The sequence below is a fragment of the Pteronotus mesoamericanus genome, unplaced genomic scaffold, assembly GCF_021234165.1.
Source record: "Pteronotus mesoamericanus isolate MK-2021 breed Mesoamerican mustached bat unplaced genomic scaffold, CSHL_Meso_final scaffold_705, whole genome shotgun sequence".
Lineage (NCBI taxonomy): Eukaryota > Metazoa > Chordata > Mammalia > Chiroptera > Mormoopidae > Pteronotus > Pteronotus mesoamericanus.
In genome coordinates, this window is record NW_026555326.1 from 17971389 (window position 1) to 17985387 (window position 13999).

Genomic DNA, 13999 nt, shown 5'->3' on the forward strand with positions numbered 1-13999 from the left:
AGTCTTTTAGCAAAGAGCTTGCTGTCCGGCTGGATTCAGGGCCTTGCATCTTGTCATAGTCGAGGCATTTGGAGGGATAGATGTAAAACCCGAATTTGAGGATGTGACTCACTTGATGCGGAGTGGGCCTCTGAGGATCTCTGAGTGGAAGGTGTACTTCAAACTCTCCCAATCACTACGCGCTTTGTCGACACCTAGGTGGGCCTGATTTGTTCCCCTCCGGAGAGGGCCAGACCCAGGACGAGGCGGAACCGGGGTGTAGGGCGGCCGGAGGCCCGGCTGCGGGACTTAGGAGCAAATTGAGCCGAATGTTGAGAAAAGTGTCTAGGGTTCAAGGGTCAGAGGTCAGTGTCGCGAGTTGTAGAGGGTCAAAAGTCGGAGGGTTACTAGAGAGACTAGGTAGAGGCTGAATACTAAAAGTGCAGATTTGTGGGAAAGGGGTTTTGGAGGGAGGAGAAGCGTCGGGGGAGAGGGGTGTGTAGTGCTGGGGGAGACTTGGGGAAGAATACAGAAAGGGAGAGGAATCCCCTGGTTATCCGTTCCCAGTCCCCGGGTCTGTCACCGGTAGGTCAGTTGGCCTGGCGTCCCGCATTTGTAAACCCAGCTGCCGGCAGGGTGAAGAGATGGCTTCTCCCTCTAGACAGGATCCCCTCGGGGGGTCAGGACTGCTTCAGGGGGGCCGGGCTCGTTCTTATGGAAGCCTGGTGCAGTCCGCTTGCTCTCCAGTGAGGGAAAGACGTCTGGAGCATCAGCTGGCGCCCGGAGACACCCTGGCTGGACTGGCACTCAAATACGGGGTGACGGTGAGTCTTCCAGGTTTGGGATGTGAACAACCAGTTAAAAAAGATTTATTCCTCAGGAGAATGTAGTGGCCCTTCTAGGCCATTTCCTCTGAAATTTTCCTGATTGTGTTGTGTTATCCGATCCATCTTTACCTTTTTGGGTTTTTTTCCCATTTGCACCGTCTGGTTGGTACAAATCTTATCCCAGTGAAGAGCAGCTCCCTTTTATTATGCTGGTCACTATGATAGGGACTTTACATACATTAGCCCAATTTGATCCTCACATCCCTATGAGAATACAATTGTTTTCCCTTTTTACAGATGAAGAAACTGAGACTTAGACTGGTTCACCAATTTGACCAAGGTCAAATAACTAGTGAGCATTAGAGCGGAAAAGTCAAACAAGTCTGTCAGACTCCAAAGTCTGCACTGTTAGCCACACAGAACTTTTAAAATTGAGAATGATTAAAAATTTACAGCAAATCATGGAGAGCTGGTTTTTAGTTCTAACTTGCTAAAATGACCATCTCTCCTTGTTCCTTTTTTTCTACTCAATCACCTGCCTTCTTCTTACCAAGGGTCTTTCTACACCAAGCCTTTCAGATCATGATAGGGTATATGTGATAGGTAGAAACATATGTTGCAGTAAAGTTGATGAGGGTTTTTCTTTTTTCCATATCCTGTTGAATTTAGCCAACATGTTTATGCGTGGTAGGTTTAAAGCACTCTGATAGCCATCTTGGGAGATGGAAACATAAATAAAATGTGTAGTTACTGCCCTCATATATTTTACAGTCTAGTGAGAAATGAACAGGGACACAAATAATGATTGTAGGTGACAGAATGTGGTGAGTTTGTAGAGGTATTAACAAAGGATAGGAAACCAGAAAAGAAGATTAATTTTATTTGGAAGGGGTTAGGGGTGGACATCAGTGCAGATTTCGAGGGAGCCATCAGGAAGGGCTTTGAAAGACTCTTTAAACCTATGTAGTCCACTTGTTTACACTTTTAACATCTTTGTCTTTCCAATAGCCTATACTCTCCTTAAGGGACATAGCTATTTTCTTTGAATTTTATATCTCTAGAGTCTGGTGTAGTCCCCAGCCTATAAAAGGTTAATTGATTTTTTTTTTTAAATAAATGAAGATTTCTGCATATAGTTCAGGAAAGCATGGTCGAAACAAAGGAAGTCAGTATGAAAGTACTGAGCAGCCCTTCCATCCCAGCATAGACTCAGAAGCTGTGCAGAGAGGGGACCTGTGCTACTAGTGAATCAACAATTATTTATTCATTGAGGTTTTCCTACAGCCCTGTACCTTTCTGGGTACAGGAAAACCATCTAGTCTAGTGAAGGAGAAGTCTAGGTTCTGGCCTCATGCTGCTGCTTGCAAGCTGAATGACTGTATAAGTCACTTCCCCTGTCTGGGGCCTCAGTTTCCTCACTATTTGTAAAATGAGGGATATTTATTAAATAATGATAATCAACTAAATTGTTACCTATGCAGCATATAAAGAACACTTAGAAAGTGCCATGCTCTAAATATTATCTTGTATGATCTTCACAAGACTTTATTAAGTAGGTGGGTGTAACTATTCCCATTTAAAGATAGGAAACAGGCTTAGGGAAGTAACTTGCCATAGACTACACAACTAGTCTTATTAGTAGAGCTAGGATTCAGACCAGGTCGTCTCATTCTAAAATCCTTACTTGGTACTACTTTGTTAAAGTAACTAGATTCTAAAGCCCTTCGTAGCTTGTAAAGATGGCCTAAGATTCCTCTGGACTTTGGCCTCGGTTGCATCCTTTGTAAGAGTGGGATGATGTCCCCATATATGGTACTTCTAGGAACTAATGAAAGCCACAGAAAATTTTCAGGTTCATAACATCCTGGAGCTAGAAGGGACCTAGGATATTATGTAGGCAAAATAAAATTAATAGCATAAAGCACTTGGCATAGTAAAAGTACAAAACAAAGCCAATTTTAACTTTTTTATTGTTCAGTTTAATCTGGTTTTATTTTTAAACACATCATAGTGTAAGATTTTATTAGTCAAGTTTATTATTATAATAGTCTCGCCCCAGGGTGGAAATAGCTTTGATATTTGACAAATATAAGAAATATGATTTCCCAAACTGATGCCATATGGAATGAATTTTTAGTAAAATTGGCTGCCTGGACTCTAATAATAAAGTACTTATATACTATATCTGTGGTTTCTATATTTTATTATCTAGTTTGTTTATTCATAAAGCATTAATGAGCCTGTGCTGTGTGCCAAGTTTGTGCCATGCTGAGGAGTGCCTTAGGGATTCAGAGACAGCAAGTCATCATCCCTGCCTTTAAAGGACTCACAGAGTTTGAGCAAATATGCAAAGAGGTAAATAACAATACAATAGGGTAGGTATTATTACACTGGTATTTATAGTATGGCAGCCTTGAAGAAGGTAACACAGAGGGGGAGAGAGTTGGTAAGTAGAAGTTTTTCAGGCAGAGAAGGGGATAGTGGAGAAGCATTGTAGGCAGATAAAGGCACTAGAGTATGAAAGATCATGAAATGTTCAAAGAAAAATTAGAAGTTCATGATGGCAAAATGTACAGGAGGGCAGAAGAGAGATGAGGTTAGATATTGTGGGAGCTAGATTAAGGATGCCTTTGAATGCTAATGTGGATTTTATCTGAGCCAATGAGGAGTCATAGGAGGTATATAAGTAGGGTAATGGGTTGATTGGATTAATTATTTAAGAAAGATGGACGTCAGCAGGGTGAAGAATGAATAGAAATGGAGAGAGAGAGACCAGTTAAACTTTCAGTACTGAGATGAGAAATATTAAGAGTTATTCTAAAGTGATGGCAGTAAAGATGAAACCAGATAGGAGAGGGATTTTTGCAGTACTTTTCTTGACTACTTGTCTGTGGGTGATGAAAGAAAAGTTAAGGGTGACATTGATATTTCTACCTTGGGAGCAGGTAGATAGATGGTGATGCCAGTCACCATGTTCAGTGATGAATCAGTGGGTACTAAATAAATATTTGGCCAATGAAATTACTAATATTGTAGTGTGGAAAGGATTCCCAGAAGGAGTAAAAAGGCCCTAGGTCTGTCATTAACTTGCTAGATAATCTTAGGCAAGTAACTTAACCTCTCTGAGCCTCAGTTCCTTCATCTTTAATAGAAGTTCTCAAAGTGAGGTCCAGGGCCCTCTAGGGTGTCTCTGGAACTCTTGAGGGAGCACAAGGTCAAGACTCTTTTCCTGGTAATAATGAGATTTTATTTGCCTTTTTCATTCTCATTCTCACAAGTGTACTGAGTTTTCAAGAGGCTGCATGACATGTTATATTGTAAGAGATTGAATGTAGAGACAGATACGAGAATCCTTTTGTCTTCTGTTAAGTCAGATATTTGCAAAACTGTAAAACAGTGCCTTTCTTGCTGCATTTTTTTGTTGTAGAATATAGTTATTTTTCATTAAAATATTTGTTAAGTTGTAATGGGTTTATTATTTTTCAAATACATATTTTTAAACAATTTCAGTTTCAATTTATAGTACCTTAAATATTGATAGCTCTAATCCACATTTAAAAAAAAAAAGCCTTTTTCCTCAATCATTTTTTAAAATATAAGAGGGTCCTAAGTCCAAAAGGCATGAAAATCACTGATCAATAAAATAGGAATGATATTAGCTCTTCGTACTTTACCTTGGCTGTTATAGGGTCAGATAAGACTCTGTACAATCACTTTTAAAGTCATTAGATGCTATACAAATATTAGATTTATCATTATTACTGTCATTAATTGTGGTGACTGTTTTTTTTAAGATGGAACAGATTAAGCGTGCAAACCGCCTTTATACTAATGACTCCATCTTCCTGAAGAAAACCCTCTACATCCCCATCCTGACAGAGCCCAGAGACCTCTTCAATGGTTTGGATTCTGAGGAAGAGAAAGATAGAGAGGAAGAGATACAGCCAAGTAAGGATGAAGGCTTGCCACACTCACCAGGGAGGAAGAAACAAGAGACAGGTCCAGGACGTGCCAATGGTGAAGTCCTCCCCACACCTAGCCAGGAACTCCCCACTCCCATCCATGACCTCTCTGCCTCTGATTTCCTTAAGAAGCTTGATTCACAGATCAGCCTGTCAAAGAAGGCTGCTGCCCAGAAGCTGAAAAAAGGGGAAAGTGGGTGAGTCTTGATGGTTCTTTTTAAACCCCTTCATACACTTCACCATTCTTCCAGCTTTACCTGAGCAGATGCACAAATAAGTAAACACAGTGTCAGCAGAAGCAGGATGAATCCTTTTCTCTAGGTGGCCCCAAGACAATGAGCAGAGCCGATGGCTGCTGGAATGGGTAGAGGCAGTAGGAGACGGTTCTGTGTTCTCCCTGGAATTAAATAGTTGGCTGCTCTTACTGCTCTGATGATCCATGAAGGAGTAGTAAGGTTAGAATTTATCCAGAGGATATTGAAACTCCATCTTAGACCAGCCCGCTCAGATATATTAGGAAAGGACGACAGCTTCCCGTGTACTTTTTCATGTGGCCCATTCTGGGTTCTTCCCTTGACCTGTCACTCTTTCTCCCCTTTCTTCACTTGTAGGTTACCTGGGGAGGGCCCAGGTCCTCGCCGGAGCTCCCCTGGGATGCAGCAACGAGCAGTCCTAGGTCCCGTGCCGCTGACCCGGACCTCTCGAACCCAGACACTTCGAGACCAGGAGGACGAAATCTTCAAACTCTGATGTCCCCAGAGCTGACTGAGAGAAGCAAGATGGTGAAAGAGCAACTTGAGGGGGAAAGGAGCCTGAGGTGAGGCTCAAGAACATGGCTTCCCAGCCCGCCTCCCTCACTCCTGCCCAGCCTCCTTGTCCATCACGTGATCCTCGCCCTGGAGCAGTTTTGATTGGCAAGAGTAGGGTTGGGGAATAGACCCCTTCTCCGTTCTGGGGCTGAATCTAGAGGTGTCCTTTAGATTCAGAAAGTTCTTTTTACATCCCTGCTGCCTTTCCCATGCCTTTCACCATTCCTTGGCCTTAGAGCAGGAAGGCAGGGACGCCCCCAGCCCCCAACTTCCTCCCCATCTTCAACTATGCTGCCTAATTTATTTGGTGCTATACTGAAGTAATATTTATTTGCTGTATTTTATTCTTTCCCACTCTTAGCTGAAAAATGAGTTTTTTATAGCCCTGGTGTGAGGTAAGCCTGGGAACAGTGAGCCAGGGACTGCCGGCTGCCCACCTTCTTCACCGTCTTAGCCAAGCCTGTTGAGGATGGGGCAGTCAGTGATCAAGCCCATCACAGGAGCGGGAGGCTGTGCCAGGCCTTTTCTTCAATTTCAAAGTAAAGAATTTGGGCTCAGTCTTGACTGACTAGTTCACTATGATTTTTTCACAGCCTTTGCTCTGAGGAAAAAAAGCAGTGATATAGGTACCGGAACTCCCCAGTTCACCCTTCTAACCTGCTCCTCTGTTCAGCCTGTGTGAGGCTAAGGGATGGAAGAAGTGCCCTGGAGTTTGAAGGGGAGGACAGTTGTGGGAATCTTCCTGTTATGCCCCCTCCCCACCAGAGCCTGTCAGTCTATGCCTTGCTCCTCGCTGCGTATTTATTTGCAATTTGTAGCGTTGATCTATGGCACAGTGCTTCTGAGTTTCTTAAACAGAAGTAGGCAAGAGAACCCCAATGATACTGGATGTATGCCTGAGTGGTGAGATAAGTGGTGTTTATATACCTCTGTGATGATCATAAGATATAAGAAGCTGGAGAGATTAAACACTGAGCCCTGTGCATGTTTTAGTAGTTTTATTTCCCATGTGACTCTCTCCCGCCCCCACCCCCTCTTCCTGTTCTCTGGAACAGAGCCCCTGGTATCTGTCCTGGCTCTGCCTGGAGCTGGAGGTCTAGGATGTCTCAAAGGGCCCCCTCCCCCACCTGTCTTTAGTGTCCCCAGAGGGGTTAAATGGACTCCGTCCTCTTCCCCTGGTTCATAGGAGAGGGGCTTCCCTGTTTCAAACATCCCTTACGGGAGGAAATAAGAGATCCAAGTTTCACTTCATCTTTTTGGAGAGCTTTGTTCCCTGCCCTGGGGCTGGGGTGGGAGAAAGGCCTAAACCCTCAGCATTGCTTCTTCTCCACCAGCAGTTTGGGGTGAGGTGGTCTCAGAGTCAAAAGCACTCTTGGGGATGACTGAAGCCTGAGGACTGAAAAGTGTTAGTGCAGATGAGCAGAGTTAGAAAGCCCATTATCTGTTGTTTTCTCAGCCAACCATCTTGTCAGGGTGGAATGTGCTGGGTTCGCGGCTCTCAGAGCTTCCCTTCATCCAGCAGCTTTCTGAGCCCATCACAGATCTTGCCAAGGTGCTGAGTGAAGTCAGGCCCGTAGAGAGCCGTGAGCAGGCCCGGGTCGGAGAAGTGATCGAACACGTGGCGGATGCGGTTGTGTGACTTAGGTGTAAGGTGGTGCTGCACCAGCTCCAGCAGCATGTCCCGGCACTCGGTCAGCAGGCCAGCCAGCACGGCAGCCTCGAAGGTGAAGTCCACCTCTCCAAAGCTGAGTGCTGTCATGGCGCCCTGCCGCAGCTTTTGGCGAAAGCTGGCGGCCAGGGCCAGCTCACTGGGGCCAAAGCACCCGCTGCGGTGCAGCACGGCCACCTTGACAGCCACCTTGATGAGGTCCTTGATAACCCGCTGGGCTTGGGGCCGGCTATGTGTGTACTCTTTGGACACCCGGTAGAGCTCATCCAGCACCTCACTGCTTGTCTCATCGATGAAGAGATGAGCCACAGACCGACCTGCCATCTTACTCAGTAGCTTCTTCTCCGCTTGCAGTGCCAGACTCTTTGAGCTGAAGGACTCCATGGCTCCTGGAGAAGAGGATGGGGGTGGGGATATGTGGTCAATCAGAAAAAAGGCCACAGGCTTCCTTAGAAAGCAAGAAATGGCTTTTCCCCTTTCTGTCTCTTGGTTTCTATCTCATCATCATCTGGTCATCTGTTTCCCCCTGGGCCCCTCAGTCCCCTCTGCCTTCTTCCTATTTTTCTTCTTTAGTATTATAAGAAATCTTGATCTCCAGAGCAGCCCAGAGGAGCAGCTATAGCTGTGGCTGGAGGAATGAGGGTACCCCCCCACAACAAGCTAGGTTTTAAGGGGAAGTAGGCTTCTTGCTACAGCAGGAAAGAAGGCTTACCTGGCAAGTAATTCTCCCAGCTACCATTTTTGGACACTGACCATGTACCATGCATCCGTGAAATATACGTATCAACTATCTTTGTTTTATAGCTGAGCAAAGTGAGGCTTACATTAAATAATTTACCCAAGGTCAAACACAGCTATTTTTCTGACTCCATATGCCCATGCCAGCTAGTGTAATGTATTGCCTTTAAATAAATGAGAAATATGGGGGTCCTGGAAGTCTTGATAAAATTAACATTTATTGAGAAGCTACAATGTACCAAGTGCTTTATGTGAATTATCTCAGTCTTCCCAACTGCTTGTAAGGTAGATATCCCCATTTCGCAATGAGAAAACCGAAGCTAAGCAGCATTAAGCAACTTGGCCAAAGTCACTAGCAAATGATAAAAATGGGCTTCAAACCAAATAATCCGAAGAAACTCTGTTCCTTGGAATGCTGTCACTGCTGTGGACGTACACTGAGGAAGCATGGGAAACAAGCACCTCAGCAGGGGGCAGGCAGTACTAGAGGTTTAATGTCTTCTGGGGCTGAACTGGGGACCCTCCTGGTGGCCCATCAGCCGCATATGTCCAGGGTTCTCTCCCCGTGGTCTTTGCCTACGATTCTTCTGGTTGTTTTGCTTCATACTTCCCCCTCCCCTCCTCTGCAGGATGTGGCTGTGACCGCAGTGAGGAGCAGCCTCGCCCTCTCCCCCAAACCAAAATGGGAGTCTGAAGAGTAAGGCGAGATGGGTCCCTAGGGGGCTTTCTTCCCCAGCTAAACCAGTCCAAAGGGAACCTAGAACCTTGCTTTGTCTGGGGCTTTCTGAACCATGTTCTGCAATCAGGAAAGGAGATTGCTCCATTTGAGCCTTCCTTCCTCCTTGGCCTTCCTGTTACCCCGCTCTTGGTTGTCCCCGTTCTCATCTCACATTTGGTCTGCTGTCCTCTCCCTCTCCCCCTGGTTCAGTCTCCCTTTTTCTGTTGTCTGGGTTCTGCCCTACGATCCTCCGGCCATACTTTCCCTCTGGCCCTTACATTTACCTCCATACCTTCTAAGATTTCCTTGCATTTATCAGTGCTCGGTCACATATCCACCTCCCCCCCCCCCCGCCTCAGCCCTACCCCCACTGTGCCCCCACCCATCCCAAGCCATGTCTGCCTTCCTGAGGCTGCGGTGCCCCAGGGAAAACAGAAAACTGAGTTGGACCTCTGCACTGGGGACCCAAGAATGCTATCAAGTTAGTTTCACAATATGGAAAGGTCAGGCTGACAGAGCCAGGACCCTTCTGCTACCATCGCCCCTAAAGCCTACCCTCTGTCATTGCTGGTCCCTCACCTGCTGCACACTGGGTGCCAGTCTTCCCTTGGATGTTCCCGGAGAGTTGGCAGAATGGAGAAGCTCCTAAGTGAGAGGCCTTTGGCCTGGCCCCACCCCGCAAGCCCCGCCTACCTACTCTGATGAACCTCCGGTTCTTCAGACTGTCACCAAGGTCTATCGCCCACGAGCCTCTTAGAAATATAACATAGGTCAAAAGGAATAGCACTCTGTAGGAAATAGTCTAGGTTCTTTGAGGTGAGGTGGAAGGTCATAAACACCCTGTTCTCAAATTGTTTGTCTACCTGTTTCTTTCCTTGCTGCCCAATTTCTTGGAACTCTTGTTTTTATATTTCTGTTACCGGAAAGGCTAAGTACAAATGGCTGGGTTGAGGGTCAGTGGGGAAAGTTCTGAAGACTGAACTGAGCTTAAGATGGAGATGCCAGAGGCAAGCAAGAGACCAACAGGTCTGAGTGTGTTCCTGTAGTCTCCAGGGAAGGGTGGTGCTGTGTCCACGAGCACATGCTTTCAGTGACTGTCAGGGTTAGGGTGGCACAGACTGTCCTTAACATTGGAGAGAGGAAGGTGCTCAGGCCTGGGCTGCTGAACCATATGTGACCAGCAGGTGTCAGCACAGCATTGAACCCCTGGAGGAAACAAGCCTATTTAATGTACATTGTAGCTGCCAACGCTATTAAAAATGAAGGTAAGTCAGAGTTCCTGAATGAGGCAAAAAAAAACTATTTACCATTAAGAATCCCAGCCTGGTCAGGGAGATTGGCATAGATAACTATAATACAAGTGAAATGATGTAATTAGCTTTAATAAAATTTTAAAGAATTGAGAGAAATTTAGATGATGGTGATGATTTTTTTTTTACAATTATCCTTCTTTCTGGTTTGATATTTTTTTAAATCTTCACCCAAGGAAATTTTTTTATTTCTTTAGAGAGAGAGGAAGAGGGGGAGAGAGAGCAGCATCGATGTGAGAGAAACATTGATGTGTTGCCTTCTCACATGCGCCCAGCCAGGAGATCGACTGCAACCTGGGCATTTACCCTGACCAGAAATCATCTGACCTGTCGGCTATGGGACAGCTCTCCAACCAACTGAGCCTCACTGGCCAGGGCTAAGATATTTTTGATAAAAACTGAAAGGCAGGCTGAGAAGAATGGATTTAACTATTTAATAGATATGAGGAAGAAGTGCTTCCCAGATGGTAGGGATAAACAAAAGTCATACAGGAAATAAAGATGATACAGGGCATACTCAGGAAGTGGTGATTTATTCTGTTTGTCTGTAGCATAGGTTCTTTGAGAGAGAAGTGAAGAAAGGAAAAGACCAGATTACAGAAGGCATTAAAAGACTTGCTCAAGACTTCAGACTTTTCCTATAGGCATTACAGGTTTTTGGTTATGAAAGCGAAGTCCTTACCTCAGTGGAAAGCAGGGGCATCCAACCACTTGGCATCTCTGGGCCACACTGGAAGAAGAAAAGTTGTCTTGGGCCACACATTAAATACACAAACACTAACGAAAACTGATGAGCAAAAAGAAAAAGGTTTTAAGTAAATTTACAATTTTGTGTTGGGCTGCATTTCATAGCCATCCTAGGCTGCATGCAGCCCGCAGGCCGTGGGTTGAATGCCCCTGGTAGAAACTTCAAATCAACTTTTCTTTAATGATGTTATTATTTTTAGAGAGAGAGGAAGGAAGGGAGAAAGAAAGGGACAGAAACATCAATGTGTGGTTGCCTCTCACATGCCCCCAACTGGGGATCTGGCCTGCAACCCAGGCATGTGCCCTGACTAGGAATCTAACTGGCAACCCTTTGGTTCACAGGCTAGTGCTCGACCCACTGAGCCACACTAGCCAAGGTGGCTTAAATAAACTTTTTAGCTGAGAAAGGGGCATGCTTCGAAAGAAGTGATCAATGATATTACTTGCACAGGATGAGTACTGATGAGACCTTGGGATTTGGTGATTTTTATGAGAAAGAAGTTCTAGCTTCTGCTAGAAGGATTGGAAAGTTAGCTGGTTGTGAAAAGTTGAAGGGTAAATTGAAGCTCAGAAGTCGAGGCAGTCAGCCTACCACTGACTCCAAAGCCACTGGTCTTCCTCCTTGAGGACACCGATTGGGTCTTGACTTCTTTTTCACCCCAGCCTCTCTGAGCCCAGGGTCCAGAGCTGAGGGTCCATGATACAATGTGGATGGAAGTGTTAACTCCTTCAAGGAATGTGGTGGTAAACGGATGAAGAGAAATGGAAAGGTAGCTTAAGGGAATAGGGAGCTGGACTGAGAGGTAGACTATTTTTAGCTGAGAGTTTGAGGACATTTGTAGGCTAAGAGAAACGAGCAAGTGGAGAGGGAAGCTTAGAAAATGCAAAGGAGAGGGAATGCTTATGGAGCAAAGTGTGGGGGCAGAGGGAAGAGAGTAGACTACAGAGTTTGGGGGAAGGAAGTGATAGGTGGAGAACAGGAGCTATGCACTTTGCTAGAAGCCTCATTTAATCCTCTGATACCTCTATGAATTAAATGTTGAGATATCCTTTTCTGCTATTAAAAAGACCGAGGCTTAAAGAGGTTAAATAACCTGCCCCCCAATTAGAGAGCTGATAACTGACAGACTGAGGGCCTTGATTCTCAAGCCTATGCTTTTTCTAATAATTGTTTCAGAAGATTATGAGGTAATAACTTCAACCTCATAATGAATGTGGCGGCATTCTACTCCAGTTGCTCTATCAATTCACTGACCACACCACACTCTGGGGACAAGAGTAGGTGGCACTACTCAAGTCACAGGAAGAGTAGAAGTCCTTTTTAATTAAAAGAACTGTACCATCTAATTGGAAAATAAGAAGGGGAGTGAGAATACAAGAAGATGCAAATACAGTAAATACCTTCTGCATGCAGAATTCTGCTACCAACTGCTTACCCATTTACCCCCCCAGCTTCACCCCTTGTCTGTCTCTTGTACTCTATTCTACCTATATTATAATTCTCAGTTCCTCTGCTCCTCACTATGGTCAGTTTCTCTCTCTGCCTTTCCTTCTACCTCTTCCTGTGCTCTAGACTTTCCCATTTCCTGTCTGTCTGCCTGGTACTGTCTTCCCATGTGTACCCCTCCCTGCCCAGTTAATTTCTATTCATCCTGCAGGATTCAGCTGGAAAGTCGTAACTTCTGTGAAGCCATCATAACTCCGTAAATTACATGAGACATCTGATATGTGGTCCTATAGAACTGCTTGCGTTTCCTATTATAATAGTCACTCTTCACCTTAATTGTGACTTTATTACCTACCTCCTCACCAGACTGTAACTTTCATGAGGGCAGGGACTATGCTTTAGTGCCTACACAGTGCCTGGCACTACTGCTCAAATATTTGCTAAAAGAATAAATTCAAAACACATTCAAGAACCAGATATAACAGTCACATGGAATAATGTTCATTTACTTCACTCCTGGGGAAGTCTTTCTTTTATTTTCTCTTAATCTATACCCACGTCTAGTAATCATCTCCAAACCCACAGCATATAATTAGCAGCAAATTAAAAGAGTAAAGAGGAGCTTTTAGAAGCAACACTGATAACAATGAACATTAACGCAGCAAGGGAACACTAGGAAAACAAAAAAGCAGACCATTGAAAACTGTAGCATCTTCGGCCATGTAGAAGAGGAGCAAACAGCATTAAGTACATATGTTCTAGACTTAGTAGTCCTCACTGTTTGTCTAGACAATTAAGTTCACAGTGTTTCTTCTGAACAAGTGAAAAACTGGTTAAATGATCGTATCTAATATGTGTGAAACACTTTGGATTTACAAAACATTTCACCTACATTATCTCCCCCCACCCCCTTTTTGTTGTTGTTGTTCAAATACAGTTGTCTCCAAAATGATGTGTCTGGGTGTGGATTCCTTTGGGTTTACTTTGTTTCAGTTCCAATGAGTATGTTTGTTTGTTTAATTAAAGAGTTTATTTATTTATTTTTAGACAGAGGGGAAAGAAGGGAGAAAGAGAGGGAAACATTGATGTGTGTTTGCCTCTCAGGCACCACCTACCAGGGACCTGGCCCGCAACCCAGGCATATGCCCTGATTAGGAATCGAACAGGCGATACTTTGGTTCAGAAGCTGGCACTTAATCTACTGAGCCACACCAGCCAGGCCTTCACCGACATTATCTTATTTGATCCCTCGAAGTAGGGAGGCAGGTAAAGAAAGTGTCCACTCAGCTGACAGGTTCAGCCTTAGAGATTAGTTTATCCAAAGCCACACTCCAGAGGTTAACCTATGTCTTAATGACTCCTAATCATGCTCCTTCCCCTATGTAACCCACAGGAAATTAGTATCTTTTAAAATAATCCCTAATTTAAAAGTTAAAATGAAAATGGTCTGCACTTAATTGGATAAACTTCAGTTATCTGGGAAAATGTTCAGAATGGAACATTATTCCTCTGTGCTTAGCTGAAGTTTTATCATGGTTAGGTTCAGTACTCCTATCAGTTTGGGAAGAGAAAGTTCACTGTGGTTTGAAGCAGTCTCACAAGATCTCAACCTGACACCTGGAGGTAGTTCACATCTTTAATGCATTTATTTCTTCCTTTACTCACTATTTGTCAGGCACTATGACTAAGTGTTGGGGATACAAAGATAAGACACAAGCTTCCTGTCTTTAGACTAAGTGGTACATACCACTAATAAAAACCCAAATGGAAGTACTCAATAAGCAATTGTATAT

The 13999-nt window shown here is 44.4% G+C and overlaps 2 protein-coding genes across 3 annotated transcripts; one reads left to right on the plus strand and one right to left on the minus strand.

Annotated features, from left to right (window-relative positions):
* Window positions 1-207: 207 nt before the first annotated feature.
* Window positions 208-6623, plus strand: LYSMD1 (LysM domain containing 1). 2 transcript variants are annotated; one of them, XR_008528269.1, is made up of 4 exons: window positions 208-803; window positions 4601-4965; window positions 5380-5585; window positions 5939-6623. XR_008528269.1 is itself a non-coding variant. In XM_054563429.1 (3 exons), the coding sequence occupies exons 1-3, from the start codon at window positions 624-626 to the stop codon at window positions 5516-5518; spliced, it is 684 nt and encodes a 227-aa protein (XP_054419404.1). In that variant the 5' UTR covers window positions 208-623; the 3' UTR covers window positions 5519-6623. The 2 variants fall into 2 exon arrangements, 1 of the variants encoding a protein (XP_054419404.1); XM_054563429.1 differs by having other exon boundaries at window positions 5380-6623.
* A 62-nt stretch (window positions 6624-6685) lies between these two features.
* TNFAIP8L2 (TNF alpha induced protein 8 like 2) lies at window positions 6686-9363 on the minus strand. The gene is made up of 2 exons (XM_054563430.1): window positions 9282-9363; window positions 6686-7635 (listed from the first exon to the last, which is right to left on the minus strand). Exon 2 carries the CDS (start codon window positions 7628-7630, stop codon window positions 7076-7078), a length of 555 nt encoding a protein of 184 aa, XP_054419405.1. The 5' UTR covers window positions 7631-7635; window positions 9282-9363; the 3' UTR covers window positions 6686-7075.
* Between the last annotated feature and the right edge of the window lie 4636 nt (window positions 9364-13999).

Bases quoted from the DNA above. Each gene is read 5' to 3' on its own strand.
- LYSMD1 (XM_054563429.1), top strand. From the start codon at position 624: ATGGCTTCTCCCTCTAGACAGGATCCCCTCGGGGGGTCAGGACTGCTT. The intron at 804-4,600 runs GTGAGTCTTCCA...GTTTTTTTTAAG, and splicing joins CACTCAAATACGGGGTGACG to ATGGAACAGATTAAGCGTGC. The intron at 4,966-5,379 runs GTGAGTCTTGAT...CTTCACTTGTAG, and splicing joins CTGAAAAAAGGGGAAAGTGG to GTTACCTGGGGAGGGCCCAG.
- TNFAIP8L2 (XM_054563430.1), bottom strand. From the start codon at position 7,630: ATGGAGTCCTTCAGCTCAAAGAGTCTGGCACTGCAAGCGGAGAAGAAG.